Source organism: Odontomachus brunneus, unplaced genomic scaffold (genome assembly GCF_010583005.1).
Source record: "Odontomachus brunneus isolate Ranch 3 - 2012 unplaced genomic scaffold, Obru_v1 Obru_scaffold_105, whole genome shotgun sequence".
Classification (NCBI taxonomy): domain Eukaryota; kingdom Metazoa; phylum Arthropoda; class Insecta; order Hymenoptera; family Formicidae; genus Odontomachus; species Odontomachus brunneus.
In genome coordinates, this window is record NW_022639555.1 from 267,875 (window position 1) to 288,860 (window position 20,986).

The 20,986-nt window shown below is 38.4% G+C and overlaps 1 protein-coding gene across 4 annotated transcripts in view; it reads right to left on the minus strand.

Annotated features, from left to right (window-relative positions):
* The window catches only part of LOC116849070 (protein vein), a 934,475-nt gene that overhangs the window by 166,307 nt on the left and 747,182 nt on the right, over nucleotides 1-20,986 (minus strand). For all 4 annotated transcript variants that reach the window (XR_004379067.1, XR_004379068.1, XM_032825856.1 and 1 more), the window contains exon 4: nucleotides 6,324-6,432. Coding sequence is in view for 2 of the 4 variants with exons in the window: in XM_032825856.1 (XP_032681747.1) it covers nucleotides 6,324-6,432 (109 nt within the window). In the remaining 2 variants the exon portion in view is untranslated. The remainder of the gene's footprint in view (nucleotides 1-6,323; nucleotides 6,433-20,986) is intronic.

Here is a 20,986-nt window from a genome sequence, read left to right on the forward strand (position 1 = left end):
ACATTGTCTTCCATCCATAGCGATTTGGCTTTGCAGTCGATGTCGATGGTTTGCCTGGAGTTATCCATGATCTTTTACGCTTAGGATTCTCAAAATATATCCACTTTTCATCGCCAGTCACAATTCGATGGAGAAATGACTTTCTTTTGTACCTGGCGAGCAGCATTTCGCAAGTGGTTTTTCGGTTTTCCTGCTGTCTTTCATTCAGTTCATGTGGAACCCATTTTCCCATCTTCTGGATCTTTCCCATGGCTTTCAAACGTATGGAGACGGCTTCTCGTGTCACATTTAATTGATCCGCGAGTTGTTGTTGCGTTTGAGTGTCATCCTCATCCAACAATGCTTGCAATTCGCTGTCTTCAAACTTTTTCGGTGGTCTTCCACGTTCTTCGTTTCTCACGTCAAAATCGCCACTTTTGAATTTTTTAAACCACTCAAAGCACTGTGATTTACCAAGAGCATGCTCACCGTAAGCTTCGACAAACATTCGATGCGATTCTGCAGCAGTTTTCTTCAAATGGTAACAGAAAATCAATGCTGTCCGCAAATCGTAGTTTCCAGGCACAAAATTCGACATGTTCAACGCTATTACAAACTATGCTGTTGTATGAAACTTGTATTGTTGTGAGTTGAAAATTTTTATCAGAGATGTCAACAAGGAAATGGCGCCAATGACGCGGTTTGACGGTAACTACATTGACAGCTAGGGCCATCTATAGGCAAATTCCGGCTTCATATTTACAGATCTGGTATATTATCTCTAGTATATGCTGATATATAATTCCCAATTCTATTTAGAAAACTAATTTTCTTCCCTATCTTCTTTAACATATAATCACAATGGTCATTCATTCTAAGTTTATCATCTATAATTACACCTAGAGAGAGAGAGAGAGAGAGAGAGAGAGAGAGAGAGAGAGAGAGAGAGAGAGAGAGCGCGCGGTCGCTGGTAGAGGCGTTTCGTCGTCTTTCCTCGTCGTGGCCGTCGTTAGTCGATTGCTCCACCTCGCTGGAACGTCCGCTTTAGTAATTAAATCCCGAGGTCGACGACGATCGCACGCGAGTCGAACGTCGATCGTGTCGTCAAATCGCCTCTCGCCGATAGCGGCGAAGCTGCCCGACCGGGATTTTATTTGATACATTTCTTTTTTTATTTTTCAGTCCTTTTTCCCCCATGTGTAACAATCTTCCGCTCTCGCATTTGCGGAATCCGCCGATGGTTTTATTGTCGCGCCTGCACGTCCGATCTCGGTACGTTTCACCGAATTACCGTCAGCGATCCGTTTTAAATCTACCTTGACAACTACAGACGTGACAGGTGATCCTATGCAATTCGAACAGCGCCGTCGGAGCGGCGTGTACATGCGCGCGGTACGTGTACCGTATCGCTGAATATGCGGATTACGTGCATTTGCAATGTTCTTCTCTCTTCTTTCTTCCCCTCTCATCTCCCCCCTCTCTCTCTCTCTCTCTCTCTCTCTTGGTATTTTTTGACGTGCGAGTTTGCATGATCGCGCCAGGAATATCTGATCGCTCCGCGAGCTCTGGCTAAAAATTGCAATCGCCCCGAGCGATTTGCGGTTACCGTCGCGACGTGTCGCCGGACGGGTATTGTGCTATTAAATCTCTCCTTGGTCATTGGCGTTAATACGCCGCGCGACAACTCGGCGCGACTTAATCGTCCTGGCGGCCGACAGTGTAACCCGGCCGCCCTTAATTACCCGCGAGGGCTGGGGGAAAGAAGGCACCAGAACGAGAAGACTGACTGCCGGGGCCCGGCGGTATGCACAGGGGCTGCCGGTGTGTCGTCACGGCACATATTTTATACGGCAATTTAGCCGTAAGTGGTAAGAACGTAAAGTTAACAAGTCGAGGGGGCCGGCTAACAGAAACAAACGAGAAACGGGGCTCCTACTACAGGTGGTGGGTGGTGCGCAGGGCCGAGAGGGATGGAAGTTGCCTTCGGGGGTGAGATTTACGAGCGTCGTCAGCGCGAAAAAGTTTACATTTGCTTGTCCCCTGTCTCTCTCTCTCTCTCTCTCTCTCTCTCTCCGTTTCTGTCTGTCTGTTTCGCTCTCTCGTTTTCTCTCTGGCTCCGCGACTCGCCGGAAGTAGTCCAGGAGATTGACGGCGTCGCGCGATAAAACACAGCCGCGATAAACTGGATGCTTCGTCCGCGGCGCCGGCTTGTAACGTTTAGGCAGTGCCGCGATGAGATACCGCACCTTACAGCCCTCCGGTCCGTGAGCTTCGTCTCTTTCCGTATTCCGTCGGCATGGATTTGCCGCGGAGCATGATAAAATTAAAGGATCAAGGGATCCTGAGAGAAATAAAACAGAAAAAGTAAGAGAGAGAGAGAGAGAGAGGGGAAAAGTTGAAATCAGTACCGAGAGCACCAAGTTGGAGCAAGTTTCAGGAGCGTGGGAGGCTAACGAAGTCTTATCCTTCGTGTAATTTCGAGTGGACTTCACTTTCGCGGAATTTTAATTTAAGGCCTGATCAGCGGGATATTATTCGAACGTCGAACGGCGGCGAGCGTGAGACGCGAAAGCAATGCCAGTCCGCGTTACTTGGCGCCTCCGTTATTTATCATCGTTATCTCATATTCTCCGTGACTTTTTGCACTCGGAAATGCAGTTGCGTAACTCTCGGGTGCGGGGTTATAGAGGAAAGCGTAATGTGTGTCCCATTCGCCTAGTTAGCTGACCCAGTTTAACGTCGTAAAACCCGAACGACGAGCCTGCCGAATGCATCATCGCGCGTCGCGCGCGCGTTCGAAATTTCTGACAAAGCGACACTCGCGTGCACGTTGCATAAACGAGAACGGCCGCGAGTATTGCTTGACCGGCTTGAGGGAGAGGGGAAAGTACGTCCGTCCCTCCGTCTGGCCGGCCGGGAACATTTCGCGAGTGAACTTTTTTAATTAAATGGATACTCGGCCGCGCGGCAGTGCTGATCAATTTGATACACGGGACGGAAGGGGGGGTCGTCAAGAAATTTAATTTTCGGAAGCACACGCCGCTCGCGCGAGGGAAAAAGGCGACAGCGGAAGTAAGGTTCGAATCGTTTCGGAAAATTCGCCGAGGCACGGCCGTAATATCTCGAAGTCGACGCGATCGCGAAAGTCGATAGTCCGATCTTAAAAGGGTAAAATTGCTGGCTGCCGAGCTCTCGAGTGCTGGCCGCGCTCGAACGCTCCCCGACGCGCGAGATTGCGTTTACAGAAAATATCGGCGCCGCCGCCCTCTCCCTCCTCTCGTCGCGCAAAATATATAACTGCGGAAGATATTAACCGTCCGCCGGCGCGCAAATAAAAGAAGGGAGGGGTATCGGTTATTAGGCTCTTTAACAATGAAAACGAGCGGGACGAGGGGAGCATGGAATGCGAAACAGCTCGTAGCGAAGTTAAAAATGAAAGACACTCCGGAGTAATAAGAGTGCGGATTAAATGGAAGGTAAATGGGGACAGACCGGACGGGGAAATTTAGGAAAATAGGGACGCAAAGAATTCTGTGGATGGCAAAGTGAATGGAAAAAACAAAGAAGGGAAAAGGGGGAAATGAAAGGGGAAGAAAAAGAGGAAAGAGCCGAGGCGCCGGCCGGGGTAGATACTTGAGGGAAGAATGAGGGCAAGGACGATGGAGAGAAGAATCTATAGAGAGTATCTATTCTTGAAAGAGAGAGAGGTATCGCACGGCGAGGAGGCGAGGGGGCAGGGGGATAAGAAGCGTCCAGGAGGAAATAGGGAAGAAGTGTCCGTGAAAAACGAAGAGATGGCTCCCTTTCACCCCTGCTCTCGGTGTGTGTACCGAGAAGAGATAGAAGGTGGCAGGGCGGACTCTGCGCGTTTCCCGTTGACTATCGAACCTCGACCTCCCGGAGCAATCGACAGCAAACATTTCGTGAAACCCCGTCCAACCTCGCGGTCGGTAGCCGCTAACTCGTCGGTGGTCGCACAAAGGAGAGTAACAAGAAACGCGGGTTCGCTTTCTCGTGCGCTTGCGGGCGAGAGACGTGGGCAAAACGTTCTCTCGTTTCGTTTGCACTCTCTCTCTACAGAGTGTCCCACAATGAGCGGGTCAAATTTTAACGACGGATTCTCGGTTCACTGGCGGTCAAAGCTGGTTCCTCCCTCGGCGATAACGCTGAAGATCTCGATTTTTACCGACTCCCAGGAGATTAATATACATCTCTTTTTGAATTAAGTGCCAAGAATTTAATATTCCGCTGAAGCGACATCTGTTCGAAATTAATCCCAAAGCGTGGCCTTGTTATAATTTTCTAGACGTGTTTGGCTGACGAGCTATTTATTTTGTTATCTAAAACCTCGATAATCTTCTCGAGCAAAAGTTCAATTTCTAATTGGGTTCGAGGATACTCTTATCGCGATTCGGTCAGTTTATCCTAGAACAGCCTGTATATCTATCTCTCTCCTAGCAATCGTACATACGCTGCTGAAGTTGGCACCACAACCTTCCCAACTTCTCGATAATTACGAGAACCCACGGTTTCCTCGATCTCTCAATAAAGTTGAGCTTCGAGTGCTCGTCGAGTGAGAAAGAGCGAGCGGGAAAAAGGGCGAAAAAGAGAGAAATGATTCCCAATCGCTCTAAATTAAAGGATAGGCGGGACCAGGTCTAGAAATCATATGAGTCGGTTGTCACAAAGCTCATATCTCACATAATAAATAGAGGAGCATGTTCTCCTCTATAGTATAGCCTGCTTGTATCATGTTAGTTCAGTATACGAAATAGCTTATGATAGAAACATCGCATATGATATTTACAAACTTTTTTCAAAATTGGACTCAGTAAAATTTTTTCTCATCGTTAGTTTTGTTCTTCCGTTAGTTTAAAATTTCTGGTTGCAGTCTCTCTTTAGTTGCAGGAAATATTATGGATTTAGCTAATTTTTATTGCATTTCGTTAATAGTTACTGCAATAAAATTTACCATGTTAGTTCAGTATACGAAATAGCTTATGATAGAAACATCGCATATGATATTTACAAACTTTTTTCAGAATTGGACTCAGTAAAATTTTTTCTCATCGTTAATTTTGTTCTTTCGTTAGTTTTAAAATTTCTGGTTGCAGTCTCTCTTTAGTTGCAGAAAATATTATGGATTTAGCTAATTTTTATTGCATTTCGTTAATAGTTACTGCAACAAAATTTATCATGTTAGTTCAGTATACGAAATAGCTTATGATAGAAACATCGCATATGATATTTACAAACTTTTTTCAAAATTGGACTTAGTAAAATTTTTTCTCATCGTTAGTTTTGTTCTTTCGTTAGTTTTAAAATTTCTGGTTGCAGTCTTTCTTTAGTTGCAGAAAATATTATGGATTTAGCTAATTTTTATTGCATTTCGTTAATAGTTACTGCAACAAAATTTATCATGTTAGTTCAGTATACGAAATAGCTTATGATAGAAACATCGCATATGATATTTACAAACTTTTTTCAAAATTGGACTTAGTAAAATTTTTTCTCATCGTTAGTTTTGTTCTTTCGTTAATTTTAAAATTTCTGGTTGCAGTTTCTCTTTAGTTGCAGGAAATATTATGGATTTAGCTAATTTTTATTGCATTTCGTTAACAGTTACTGCAACAAAATTTATAAATATAATCTCTTTTATTCCAGATAACCGTTTGCGTTAAGTTGATTCGAATTAAGTGCGATTAGTTTTTATGCGTTGCAAGTTTGCAACGTAACCTATGAGAGAGTACGGAAGCATACGCAATGATATATTATGTTGTACATGTCACAACATTGGGTCTGCGTAACATTAAGTCCCATGACTCAAATTTAATATTAAAAAAATTTATGAGAATTGTCTTCTTAATTAATTGTTTATTGTATCTGATTATAAGATATCACTAATCTTAACAAAACACTTGAAATTTTAAAACAGAAATAATTTCTTTTCTTTACACGAAAGACATATAATCCAATCCTTGCTATGAGGTGGATAAAGTAACGATCGTTATTGAAAAAAAGTAACGGCGTTACTAATGCGTTACTTCCCAACACTGAATACACGCGATTTTCGACAGACCGCCACGATTAATCTCGGTAGAGATTACATAGAAGTACTAATGAAGTTATAAACGTAGAAAGTATACCATTAGTGGGACTGCAATAATAGTTATCGACTGATTGGTTTTACGAGAAGCGTTTAACGGAGCGATCTCAAGAATGTCTAATTTTATTTGTACTTCATATTTTCCAGGTAAGAGAATTTAACACTGACAGACGACTGTCCAAAATTCAGGCATCCTCGTGTTACTATGAATAAAATATTCGTGCGCACGTCTACTCACCTGCATGCCGGTTCACCGACGGTCTCGAAAAATAGGCAGGTACCACCGTTCATGCAAAAATCTCCTGGTATCGGACAGGGCTCCTCCCGTCGCGGCCACGCCGCTGTCGCTGCAATCAAACGAGACACGATATCGTTATTACACACCTTAACACCATCATAAAAAATGAAACATATATACTCCTTTGCAATACGGTTTGGGCACTCTTTTCTGGTGAAGTTACAAGTGCATTAAAGTAGTTATATATTTAGCTAGTTGTCATATTTTTAGTGGTGCATACAACATATAAAGAGAAGAAAAATAGAATAAAGGCACCAAAAGCGACATACTACTTTGTTTTTAGAAGTTATATCTTAATGTAAAGCTCAAAATATAAATGTACATATATATACATGTAGTTGGAAGTACCTCCTATCAGATAATATCATATTTTTACTGAAATTGTTCCTACATTTAAAACAAAAAAAGTTTTTGTAAAACGCACGAAAATGAAGTTTCAAGAAAATCGGTGCAAAAGCGACATATCTATTGGAAATTATATAATATGTTGCATATATGATAATATTTGATAATAAATAGTTCATTAATACGTCTAATGGTTGAATAATATTCATTTAAAATATAATCATAAAAAATTTAAAATATCATAATCATAAAATATTATAATCAAAATATAATGTTACAAAAGGGAAATATAATTAAATAAAAACATATTTTGGCATTTCCATCTTTTTCATTTCTCACATATTTTACATATGTTATATTTTTAAACTAAGCAGAATTAAACTTTAAAATAAACAAATGTCACGTCACAATGGCAGGTTAGAATCAGGTTATGTTAGTCACAGAGTATCGCATCTATCGCATACTGTAGGGGATATGTCACTTTAAGACACATTCTCATAAAATTTTTCAAGTTATACAGTAAAAAATAATGAAGATAAAAATATTAAAAAAATATTTGTACAAAAGCCTTTGTAGAAAATATTTGTACAAAAATATTTGTACAAATGCATGTAGAATAATTTAATATTAAACAAAAAGATTATTATCGCTATTTGTTCTACGTAATTTGTCAATAAAAATCATAGAAATAAAACTTGCGAATTTCTAAAACTCGATATTTGCTAACTTAGCATATAAAAGAACAAGAAATATACTACATATGAATTTTTCATGACTTAACTGATAAAACGAATTTATATTAGTTTCGATAAAATACAACATTTAATATATGAGATATAATAGTATGTCGCTTTAGGAGACTCTATGTCGCTTTTGGCTACTTTCTTCTATAATTTTCATGATCAAATACTCAATATAAGTGTATGGTACATGCAGTTAAAATATATTTCGTTTTTTGTCAAGGTCGTCATTTTGCAGTAATATCTTGACTCTCGGTGATTCAAATAAGCTGAATTTTAGGTAACATTTTCATAAGCTTGTCGTTATCGTGTGAACGACTATAATAGAAATTGAGTAAAAGTTAACAAAATTGCAAATGTCTTAATGGAATATTATTAAATTTTTAGTTCTTTTATAGTAAAAAAATTAATATTTTAAAATTAAATATTTTTACAAGTTTGTCAGTGGTTCACACGATAACGACAAACTTACGGAAGTTTTCTACTGAAAATTCAGCTTAACTGAACCACCGAGAGGCAAGATATTATTGTAAAATAACGATCTTGAAAAGAAAAACGAAATATATTTTAACTGCATTTTAACTTATTTTAAATATATTTTTACTTTATGTATCATACACTTATATTGAGTATTTGATCATCAAAATTATATTTTTCTCCTCTTTATATGTTATATAAATATACGTCAAAATAACACTTTCATATATTCATTCAGTTTGTCATAAAAAATTGTGAAAGAACAAGCACGATTTTCAGACAATCTGACCCTCCAGTCCCCTTAAGAGGGATTATTTATGAATTTACTATTTATACAAATAAAATTACGTTTTTCTATATTTATTCACTATTCAAGCATACATATCTAAATACAGTTACATATCTAAATACAGTTAATTTGAGACGGAATTGAGATAAATATGTTGTAAAATATACACAAGTGGTGTATTGTAATATATATATACATGTGAGTAACATATACACAATTATAAATACGGTAAAACTATTATTTTTTATTTTTTTTTAATGAATGCTTTATTTATGTATCAATTTATTCTAATAGAGATATATAGATAATAAAGAGAGATGTATAAATATTTAAATATCTACATATGTATTTCGAGTATCACTATAAATTATGAACTTACTATCGCTATATTTTGAAAATAAAACGGTCAATAATTATGAAATTTTTGCATAACGTCTGTATATTATTATACATAATAATATAATAATAATTATTTAATATAATAATAATTTTTTATTAAAATCTTACATATAGTCAGAAATAAATTAAAAATATGCTAATTTCAAGGAACACGTATAAAAAAAATGTCAACTTTAGTTGTAAATATTTCAACTCTCGAATAGTTAATCTTTTTTTTAATTGCATGAGCAGTTAAATAATATTTTGCTATGTATATAGTGTAAGATTCATTAGACTCTCTTGAAACTCGTTTCGTAACACAACTATCTTAAATAATCACGAGTACGAGTCACTACTTACGAGTCTGCGCGATAACCCATTATGATAGGAGACGAAGAGACAAGATATATGACCTCCTATATCACAACTACAACAGAGAATTTAACGGAGAAAAACCCAAGTATGTTATTATATTCTTATCTGTCAGATAAGAGTATAATAAAGGGCCAATATTTACATCGTATATTTCCTTCTTATTTCGGCTTCTGTCATAACCGATTACACGCAAAAACGCAAGCAGTGATTCACAATTGCGAACATTTGATCTTAATTTTGTCGGAAAAGAGTGGTCCAACCTTTGGCTATACAGGATATCTGGTAACTCACAGAGGAACAGCAGTGTACAGATAGATTAAGCCAAACTGAACAAAAAATTCCTCTACTATTTTGTGAACAATCATGTAAAATTTTGAGTTGTTAATCAAAGAAGATTCGTGAATGTTTACACGTTGTGCATTTCTAAATTAAAAAAGATGGATGCATTAACGCGCACAACTGTACACGAAATTCTTTAATTAATAACTAATAATAGCGTAATATTTACGTTATTTGTAAAATGACAGAGAGAGAGAGAGAAAGAGAGGAGAAATTTTTTGTTCAGTTGGACCTAGTTGCTTAATATATAAGCATACAGTAGAAGCCGTCACAGCTCATCTACCGTATGGCGCGTAATCATTCACGAATCTTTGATCAATAACTTAGAATTTTACGTGGTTGTTCGCAAAATGGGATTTTTCATTCAGTTTGATCTAATCTACCTGTACACCACGGCTCTTCTGTGAATTACCGGACACTCTGTAGAAATGTGCCAATAGCTAACTTCAAACTCGCAGCTAAGATCTGTCTAATTCCATCGGGAAACATCTGTTCGAGCCGTTTCGCAAATGCGTGTACGCTGTAAACATCACGCGCGTCGTCACGGAAAGCTATTGTCATAACTTCGCGTCAGCTTTGCGAAAACAAGCCGCTAAGAGGATCGCTGCTCATCGGTAACAACGAAAATACTTAAGAACTATGCAAAGATAAGAAAGATGTTAATATCATCACGCGAAGGGAATGCGAGAGTTGCGACGAACAGATGCACTTCAGCGCGCAAGAAACTCTTTAGGAGCGGCCGGCGCAAGCCGGCCGCTTCAGATGCTGAAGTTCGCGGGGGAAGCGCGCGCATGCGATGCATTTTGCATTTTACAAGTGACGCGGCCGCTCGTCCGGCGCAAAAATTTCTTCGCAAGTTGCCAGCGCGTGTGCGTCAGCGTGCGACGGCGGCGACGAGGTTCGCGACGATGGAAGTAAAAGTGGAAGAAAAAGTAGGAAAAGAAGAAGAAGCGCGTTTCGTCGGGCTGTAACCGCGCTGAAAATTTTCTCTCTCTCTCTCTCTCTCTCTCTCTCTCTCTATCTGTCTTTCCTTCTCTTATTCTGCCTGCTCTCCTCTCTTCACTTGCGCGTAACATCTCGTAATGCGCATTAGCATGATATAAAAGTGAGCCCCGGCAAGATAGAAGTTGCCATGCCGGCGGGGCACGGTCGCGGGGGCAAAAACGCGCGGATTAAATGCGATAGCGCGTTTAATGAAACCGGAATACGCATCATTGCCACGCGTAATTAACTACCGGTGGAATGTTATCTGTCCGATGTGTACGTTTTAATGTCCGTAGATTTTCGTGCACCGGCTCGGCCGCGTACCGATTTAATTATTAATTTAATTACAACAAACATTAATTAAAATATCGTTAAACTGCATTCACTGCAGCGTAACGCGCGGCGCATTTTCGGTGACGTGTGCAGTGTGCAGTGTATGCGTGGGGGTTATTCTTGTAATTGCGTAAAACTCTGCAAAATCGTCGGACGCGTGTTATTTACGCGAAATAACGCTCGCGAATCGGGGAAAATGTCGCGTAACGAACTTTATTCGTTACTGTTTATTAATACGTTCATTTGCGTTATTCCTACGCGTCCGTTGCCCACATCTCTCTCTCTCTCTCTCTCTCTCTCTCTCTTTGTCTGTCTGCTTGTCTGTCTGTCGCTGTCGCCGTTAAAGCAGAGAGAGTTATTTATTCACTATCTATCTCAAAATATCATACACTCCAATATAGAATGTTTGACGATAATATACTTATGTCGCGTGTACTTATACACTGAGAGAAAAGACTGGTAATTATAACAAACTGCATTTAGTTACAGAAATTCATTGAATCCTTAGTAACTAATACTAAATATGATAATAATTACCAAATATTTAAAAGATCGGGAATATGACGTAATTGCATTCACAGTAACATCAATTAAATAATTTAGTAATAGTTACTTAATGTTAAATATTTAATATAAAATATATTACAGTTATGAACAGATATTGGATAATTGTTATGAAATCGTTATATCCCATATAATAAAAAATTCAGTAGGTACGAGTTCTATTTTGTTACCAGTATAAGTATGTTTTGTTGCAGCACAACGAAAAATTCATTCATTTGCAGCTATTACATCGTTTCAATATCTATTATTACAGATAGTTGTGGTTGAACCTATCAAAAATTTTATAACTATTACAAAATCGCTTATTTTGCTCAACTATTCAATAAGTTTTATTTACCAAATATATTCTGGAAGCAAATAAATTTTACTTCTGTCAAATAAATAATTTATTTTACAGAACTAAATTAATTAATAAGTATTGCCATAGCTTTGGCCCGCTATATTTACGTCTATCATTTAGTAATAGTAACCAAATTTTGATAATATTTACTAAATTCTTCTCTCAGTATAGATTAGATCAAACTGGGACTTAGATCAAAATTCTCCCCTCATCTTACGAATACCCACGTAAAATTTTCAGTTGTTAATTGAAGCAGCTTCGCGATTGATCGTGTGTGATATTGTGAGTGAGTGGAGTGCTGTTGGGCGCATCAGCGCCACTCCTCTCTCACCCATTAGCGCTCGACGTTCGTGTAGATTAACACTACACTTCAGGTAGCGTCGAGCGTTGAGTGATGATTAGCGCGATCCAGGCGCCGACTCTACAGCGCTTTGCTCACAATATCACACGCGATCACTCGTCAAATTTCTTTGATTAATAACTGAACAGTTTATACATGGTTGTCCGCAAAATAGTAGGTGAATTTTTTGTCCAGTTTGACCTAATTTACACGTACACGACGTGGTAATACAACGAGTACACGTTATCGTCAGATACACACACACACACTCTCCATGACTATCCCAATATATACTATTCCCAAAATACGTTCCACCCGTAAAATACCGAGTTATTTTCGCGCGGAGTTGAAAACATTGAAAAACTTTAATCTCTTGAAAGAAATGAATATAGAAGTATTCTTTTACCGATTCGTCCAGAATAACTGCAGCGCATCCAGAACAGCTCTGTCTCTCTCTTTCTCTGATTAAGCGATAAGCGAATCGCGACCGTCGGCAGGAGAAAGCGGGAAGAATGGATTCTAAACACGCGCGCTCACGCAACGCGACTGCACTCGAATGAAAAAGTAGCACCGCGAATTTTAGCGACAGATATTGGAAACATTGGCGCAGTCAAATCTGTTATCCGGCGCATATCGAGTTTATCCGCAGCGACGTGCGAACGCGAATAAAAGAATCGCGCGCCCGCCTCGGAAGTGCAAGCTGTCGACAATCGATATCTCCCTTCTCACCCTCCGGCCCGCCCTGACTCGCCCGCTCACGCTGAGTTGTTGCTTTCGTCGGCACTTTCGCCGTTGGCGCGCGTCGCTGCTCGCTCACGCGAACAAATCGCGCTGGAAACTTCGCGTCATTCGCGGCTGAACGGTGTATTAATAATATAATAATATTCGCGTGCGAGAGAGCGCGCCTCGCGGGATGCCACCGCGTGCATTCTGCGCCTCGATCCGGCCGACTCACCCCCGCGGAATTAGTCTTTGGCATGCAAATGTATGTGCGGGACGGAGAGACTCGGAACGGGCGGCTCGATTTACGACGATCTCAAAACAACGCTCGCGCTCTTCCCAAAGTTTTCCCCGACACTTGCCCGACCAACAACGGGACACGGCTGGCTGTCGTCTACCACTTTTCCGCTCTGCAAGAAACCACAACGTCAACAACGATCGCCGAACGAGCGCGCTGACACTTGGCTGTTGAACGCCGTTGGCTCGTGTTTGCTTGGAGGATGATTTTATTAGCCAAAGAAGAGAGGGAGAGTGCTTCGGATGCTTGTCCTCTCATTGCGCTTGTACGTTCTCAAAGCCGGTGGATCGTGATACAGCGTCGTGATGTACCACAAATAGAGAGAACAGATTCTCTTTCTCATTCGCATCCCATGTGTGTGCAGCTGTCTTTGCTTTAAGGATATATTACACACGTTTTTCAAAAATAAAAGAAAAAAATAATGAAAAAATTATAGATTAATATGTATTGCATCTAAAAGTAATACAAATTGCCAATGATTCATAGCCTGGATTAAGGGTTATTCTACTTTAAGATGCAACCACAGCAAATATGATAAATACTCAAATGACGTATTACTGACGTTGCAGATATCATTAAGAGGATGCTAAAGTCGATGACGCATTCGAACCATGTCGATAACACAGAGACGATATCACTAACATTCACACTTATCTTTTTCGTATTTCTTGTTCATACAGATCTAACATAAATGTGTGTTGCTTTGTTTTACCATATTCAGCGCAAAACCTAGTCACGCATGTGTAGAATTTTTTTGCAAATTTTTCGGATACTCTTAAGCTTCTGAATTCAGATGCGAAGATATAGCAATGGTCCTTAAATTTTTTTTCATTTGGAACATCCACCATTTAATATAGTACAAGCTGCGGAATATTTGAATTAGGCAAATATTACGCTAGCTGATAGTTTCAGATTTTACATTAAAGATTTTTATTCTTTTTCGTCACATATTGAGCATGCTCCTTATTTTTGCACGTACTTTTATTACGTAAAGCATTTGTACTTCTGTACAACCAATACGACGTAAACTTTGTTCGAAGAAAAACATTAGTATTCTGTCGATAAAGTTTTCAGCTTCATTCCCTTAATATCTCATTTTGTCATTTTGCTACTTAGAAATATTTTTGTCTACGTTCTTATGGAAATATATGATATTTAGTTACAGCAAAGGAAAAGATAATGAAAAAATAATGACAGAAATTTGAATTTTTATATATATTTTAAAAAATTTTAAATAATATATAAGGTGTCTCAGATCTCCATGATGACTCTTTGTGAGAACGTAGAACGGGTTGAGATGAGCAAGAAAGTTCTGTGCCGTTTTGCGATATTTACAATAATAGTTGAGATATTAATTAAAAAAGATTAGTAAATGATCACGCGTGATATGATAGATGAGCTGCAGTGGCGCCGTCTGCCGTTGTATACTTATACATTAAGTCAAACTGAACAAAAAAGTCCTCTACCATTTTGCAAATGACCACATAGATTTTTAAATATTAAAGAAAATTGTTACATATATGATTGTATACCATAATGCACAAATTTTCTTTAATTAATATCTAAAATCCAAGTGGTCGTTTACAAAATGGTAAAGGACTTTTTTTCAGTTTGACTTAATATATAAGTATACAACGGCATATGGCGTCACTGCAGCTGTGATGTGATTTTAATAATAAAATTTATGTATTTCAGTGAGAATCATAGAATTGGTAAAATTTGCTTCATAAGTTCCATTTATGAAAAAAAATTTGCCTGTTCTATGGATCCTGTCTAAATGTATAATTTTTACTATAAAAATCATGTCCACACTTTTATGTGAACGTGATAGTGATAGTAAAGTGAGGATATTATAAAATAAAAATCCAACAAAGCTTTTATAGTAAATACTTTACTCTTAAAATTAAAAAGAAAATATATTCGTACGACGATTGTTCACGAATTAATGCTTATTTAAATTTCACCAATTTTTGCCTATAATTTTTTGATGCATATTTTTTGATGCATATTTTTTGATGAATATTTCTCTTAAGCAATATACACAAACATAATACATTTTTATATTTAATATTGATATTTCTAGTTTCTAATGATTTTTGCGGGGACTATGTGGGTAATACAAGGGGACTAAAACGGTTTGAAATCTTCAAAAAATCGATTTTTTACATAATCATTTAGTACAATTCTTTAAGAACATTTTGACGCAAAAAGAACCTCGATATTCGCAGAATTGAGTTCAGGAGAGTGAAAAATGTGAGGCGGCGCGCGACTGGCGGAACGCGCGCGATCATGTAGTGTAAGAAATGTAGATATTGTTTATTTAAAACAAACTGATAAACCGTAATAACGGTTTGAAAACTTAGAAACATTAATATCGGGAACAAAGGCTATAAGATGTGTGGAGGTCACTGCTAAGAAATATAAGAGTAATAACAAAGGAGACGAGAACAGTCGGTCGGTCGGTAGTAGAAGTAGTCGGTCGTTTATTTTTCCAAACAGCATTTTCTGCTCCTTTTGTCACGATAACTCAAAAACAGCTGAAGATATCGACTTTTTTTTTAATTCGATTTTTTTTTCTAATTAAAGATAAAGACGTACTGCAAAGATTGAACTGAATGTTGCATATGAAAATTAATTTTTTAATACCGTTTTAATATTAAATAACTTGAATTTTTAGACATTTTTGGTTTTTTGTCTGCTATTTTTCTAATTTGTGAGATTTTTAGTTCTATTTCGGTTCAATCTATAGAGGAGAATCTCATCTACAAAATGACGCCTGGCACATTAAAAAATTTCAACTCGTTTTTCCGGAATTGTGGCAAAATCGTAAAAACAACGTTTTTTTTATTTAACAATATCTCACTCAATTATTAATATTTTTTGAACTTCTACCACTTATTGTATTTCTAAAAGTATGTATAAAAACTAAAGAAAAACAAGCCTTGTGTATGTTGATTCGTTCGTCGACAATCGTCATACGAATTTCACTCAATTTTCGAAAAATGCACACGGAGAAAAATAATTTTGCTCTTTTAGCAAAATCGTCTTTGCTACTGCATATTCGTAGTGACATCAAAAAAATTTAGTTGATGTAACTAATTTTAAAAATTATTCGTTATCAGAGCAGAAGTAGTTTCGTTGCCAGGATAGAAAAAATGTGTTGAATGTATTTGTTCTAAGAATCACGTTAATTTGCTACTAATGCAAAATAATGTATCCTTAGCAAATTTATTTGCTATCGGAGCAAAACTGCAACTACTTATATAAATCCATCATGGTTTTCATTCTTATAGCAAAATAATTTATAGACTCAGCAAATATTCAGCAAATAGTGATAGTACTCTTAGCAAATCTTTCTGCTGTCCATATAATAACGAAAAGATTTTGCTAGACCAGCAGAAAATTTGTTAGGCCATTAAATTATTTTTCTCTGTGTACGGAAGAAAAAGATTTGCTAATATATGGACAACTAAAAATATTAACTGCAGGAGCAAATTTTCTTGCTTTCATAGCAAAGTTATTTAGTTGTGATAGCTAAAAGATTGGCTAATATATATATTAGCAAATCTTTTAGCTATCACAACTAAATAACTTTGCTATGAAAGCAAGAAAATTTGCTCCTGCGGTTAATATTTTTAGTTGGCCCTATATTAGCAAATCTTTTTTTCCGTGTAAAATCGTTCTAGTCTCCTTAATAACTACGTGATCGGGAAAATATTACGATGTCCCATTCGACCCGCCGCGTTAATCTACAATTAACCTGATTGCTCTCCGAATAAGAAGCCTGCATTTTACAGAATTAACTCGAACCGTCGCGCCACGGGCCGCTTCACGAAAAAGGTCTCGCCTGCGGATTTCCGGAAGGCCGTCGGGTCGGCGAAAGTTCGTGGAGCGCGGGGTGTAGGTCATCGTCGTCGTCAGCTTCAAACGCGCGCGCAGGAGAAGGTATATTCGTTAATTGCAAAAAATCTCTGACTAGCCGGCGGCAATGGCAGCGACGTTAACGACAGCGCCGGACGCATTATATTAAAAACCGGCGAAACTAAAGCCTTCCCTGATGGGGATAAGGGTGGACGTTAATACCGGATAGAACGCGGTCGCGTGAGCACGAGACTCGCCCCCTCCCTCCCTCTCTCTCTCTCTCTCTCTTTCTTTCTTCCTTTCTCTCTTTTTCCTTGGCGGAAGGTAACGACGAGTTTTCGAGAGTGCCGTTATTACCGTCGGATTTAGAAGTCCGCCATTCGGTCGGTCGGTCTGGCATTACCCTCGTGTTCTCGCAACCTGGAATTTCATTCGCGCTTCGAAAACTAACACTCTTTACCAGCCCGTGCCTCCTCGCTCCCGCCCCGCGTCTCAGCCACCGTTCGAGTCTGGTCCCTTTTTCGCGCGCGTTTCTTCTCGTTAACTCGCTAACGAGCAGAAGACATTTCGCGGTGAGAGCTTTCTCCTACCTCCGACCGGCTTTCCGACCAGCTGGCGCGCAGCAGCACGCAGAATATCGTCGCGCTAGGCAAAATTTCAATTTTCTCGTCGTTGTCGCGCCACCGAAAATGCGCGCCCGTGCATTTACACCGACCGATATGCCGTTTCGCGATACTTCCACCCTCGTGACGACGCCGGTGGCGGAGGAGGAGGAGGAGAAGGAAGAGGTGGAGGCGAACTCGCGCTGTTGTAACCTCCCGTTGCAATGGTACCCGCTAATTTCGAATACGTACGCGGACGAAGGTGGTTTTGCCGGTATTAGCGGGAGATAAGTACTAACGAAAGATAGCGCGGACTCTTTTTCCGACGGCAATTTACAGTTACAATAGATACCCGTTATTACGTACGTAACATTTATCGTATTCATGTAGCACCACTGTTGACGCACTGAAAGGAGGATTTGGTAACGAGTAGTAACATTTGGTAGTTTGGTGTTGCTGAATTATCTAAGCGAATATAACGCGGGCCAAATGTACGGCGGTAATTAGGAAATAGTTTCATTATATAAAGTAAATATGTAGAGTTCTCAGAATTTCAATATGTACTTCTTAGGATGCAGTTCTCAAAATTTAGTTACTTCTACTGTACATACATTTGGATCTCATCGAATTAAATTTTGAAAATTTAGTACCAGACCTTGGCAACAGAAAATGAAATATAAATGAAAGATAACTATTATTAAAGCTCGTGTTCGAGATGAAAATTTGTTTTAAGTAAGGTCCCTAAGTCCATATTATAATATTTTGTGATTATTCAATATAGGATAGGAAAGTAGAAAAAATTGAAGGAAAGCAAAACAAATTGACCGAAGAGTTAACTACGTTCAAAATTGAACGCAGTTTACAGGAACTCTGAATTGAATCACTTTGAGAGAAATAAACATTGGTTCTATATTAAGAAAATATTGCTATAACGCGTGGAAAATTGAAAACAGAATTGTTAAATAAATATAGCCTAAGAGTAATATAGCCAATTAGCTGTAATTTGCACGGAAAAATTCAAATTAGACTAGTATGTTCTTTACATGTTATTAAAACACCTGACAATTGCCGTTCTGAAATATCGCGTGCAGCTCTCATTCTACGGAGTTTATATGTTTGACGACTTCGTACTGCGATAAGATTGTTCTCATGTTTATTAATTTATAATATTAGTTGAATGATTGCTTAATATGCAGTTCTCTGATTGCTTAATATGCTGATTCTAATAACGATATTGAAATTTAGTTTACTTTAATGTAATATTAAGAACATTTTTATGAAATGACACGTGTTGCTGATATGGCCACCCTTGGCCATATTACTAACCTATAATGCCATAACTTGTAATGCTATATATAATTGAGCATTATCAAAATATTTTTATTTTTTTACTTTTAGATATGAATCATGATCTTCCAAAAAAGAAGCGTGGTAAATCTGAAAACACAAGAAAATCTGTCCAAGGAAAATCTGTCTTAAACAGTATTTTTTGTAACGTTTTTTTAAAGAAATATTACTTCTTGTGTTATAAACTTTTATTACTTCCATTAAAAATTGCATTAATTATGATTAATGGTTGAAAAATTCAATTTTAAAGAGATAAGAAAAAGTGGCCATATTACCTTCATACGTTTTTAATATGGCCAAAGTTCCGAAAATGAGTTATTTTCTTATGGTTTGAATTGAATGTCTTCTTCCATGATTTTTTTCCTAATTGCCAAAGGTCTAAAGTAAACTGTAGCGCAAGCGGATTTTGAAAATTCCATAAAATAATATGGCCATATTACCCTCAGGGACCTTAATTTCTTCATTTTATTCAAAAAACCTGATCGTTTTAAAACATCAGATATTTTAGTTTTCATCACCAACACTGTTTTGTGCTTTATATGTGAAGTTTTATTCATAGTTTCATTCAATTTCGTAGCGGTCACTTATCCTTTCTCAATGCTTTACCCCATACTCGGACAGAAACTAATGAGTCCTACAATTTTGTTTAATCAATCAAAAAATTCGTTTGGACTATTCCAAAGAAATGTGTATTTGATTCAATCAAATCGTTTATATGTGTGTTCTGCGAGTTCCGTTTGCGGCGTCCTTCTTTTTGTTATTTTTATTTTTTGCGAACTTGACCAACAGTTAGGACTAATAGTTTTTTGTGACTTCATTTAATAATCACTGAGGAGGGTTCGCGAAAAAGATCGAAACGCGTTCGATTTTTTGTAATATTTCTTAATAAATATAATTTACCTCTCGCGGAGGACATCCACTAATTATATATTAGTTTTACTGCACTAATACACTTGTGCTGAACTCTCATAGGCCCTATTTTAACTTCTGATTTGTTCCAAATCGTTCTTTCTGTACATGCAATTATGCCATTTTGTGTGCGATAGCCCTCATTGGTCGAGACGGTCTTATGCTATGCAGCTATGTTATTTTGTGGTCCTTAGAGCCATCGCACGCAAAATGCATATATACGGATGCACATGCATAACATAAGACCATCTCGACCAATGACCGTACTCTGCAAATCAATATGGCGTTATATCTAGATTAGTCTCATTAGTCTTATGCTATGCATATGCAGTTATGTCATTTTGTATGCGATAGTTCTTACTGGAAAATATTGGAAACAATGCAACAGCGATTGATATGCGACGAATATCGATAGATAATAGATATCGATATAGATATAATTAATAGTTACCAAATATTTCGCGTGAAGCAAAATTTAATGATTTCATAACGCTTACCAAATATTTGATAGTAGTCATCAATATTGGTAACAAATGTTAAAAATATTTGGTAATTATTACTAAAATTTGTAGTCCATTTGTGAGTGTGATTAAAAGTGCTATATATATTAAATTTACTATGTATTTGGCTATTACTATTATCACATTTGATTAGTTATCAAATATTTACTTAAATTCTATAACTAAATATATTTAGTAACAATTATCAGTATTTCTTTCAGTGCGCGGTCACATTATTACGCGAAGTCAAATTCGAATGAAATTACTCTCCGTTTTCAATCCGAAATTAGCCGTTTTGCATTCACGAGATCGATGAGACAAAAGGGAACTGAATTTCACGGGCCACAGACTTCAGCAGAGCTGCAAGAACCAGGAAAATGCCAGCCTGGGAAATGGCCGTTGCAATTAATCGCTTGTTACTTTGTTATTTATTTATTGTTCGATTATGCCGCTCTCGCCATCATCGTGGCCGCCGTTGGAAACGCGCGTTAACCGCGTGTGAATAAATGATGCCGGAAAATCGAATCGACGCCTGAATTCGGCCGAGGGGGGAGGGGGGGGTGGTAGAGGGGCGGACCGGTATTCTCTCGTGGCTAACGTCCTCGCGTTTCTCTTTCGGGGCTGCGTAGCCGGTTCAATTTCCTAAGGTCATTAGTCATCGCGGCGAACTGCCGGCTATCGTGTGCCACCGCGACACGATCCGTGAGAGAGCGCGTTACCCGCGCGCTTCTCCCTTTCCGCGGGAGGAGCCCTCACTCGCCCGCTGCGCGGAAATAAAACGTCACGATGCGTCGTCGCGGTGGGAGACCGTTCGCGGACTCGCCCGTAAATGGCAGTGCGGGCCCCCCCCCCCCCCCCCCCC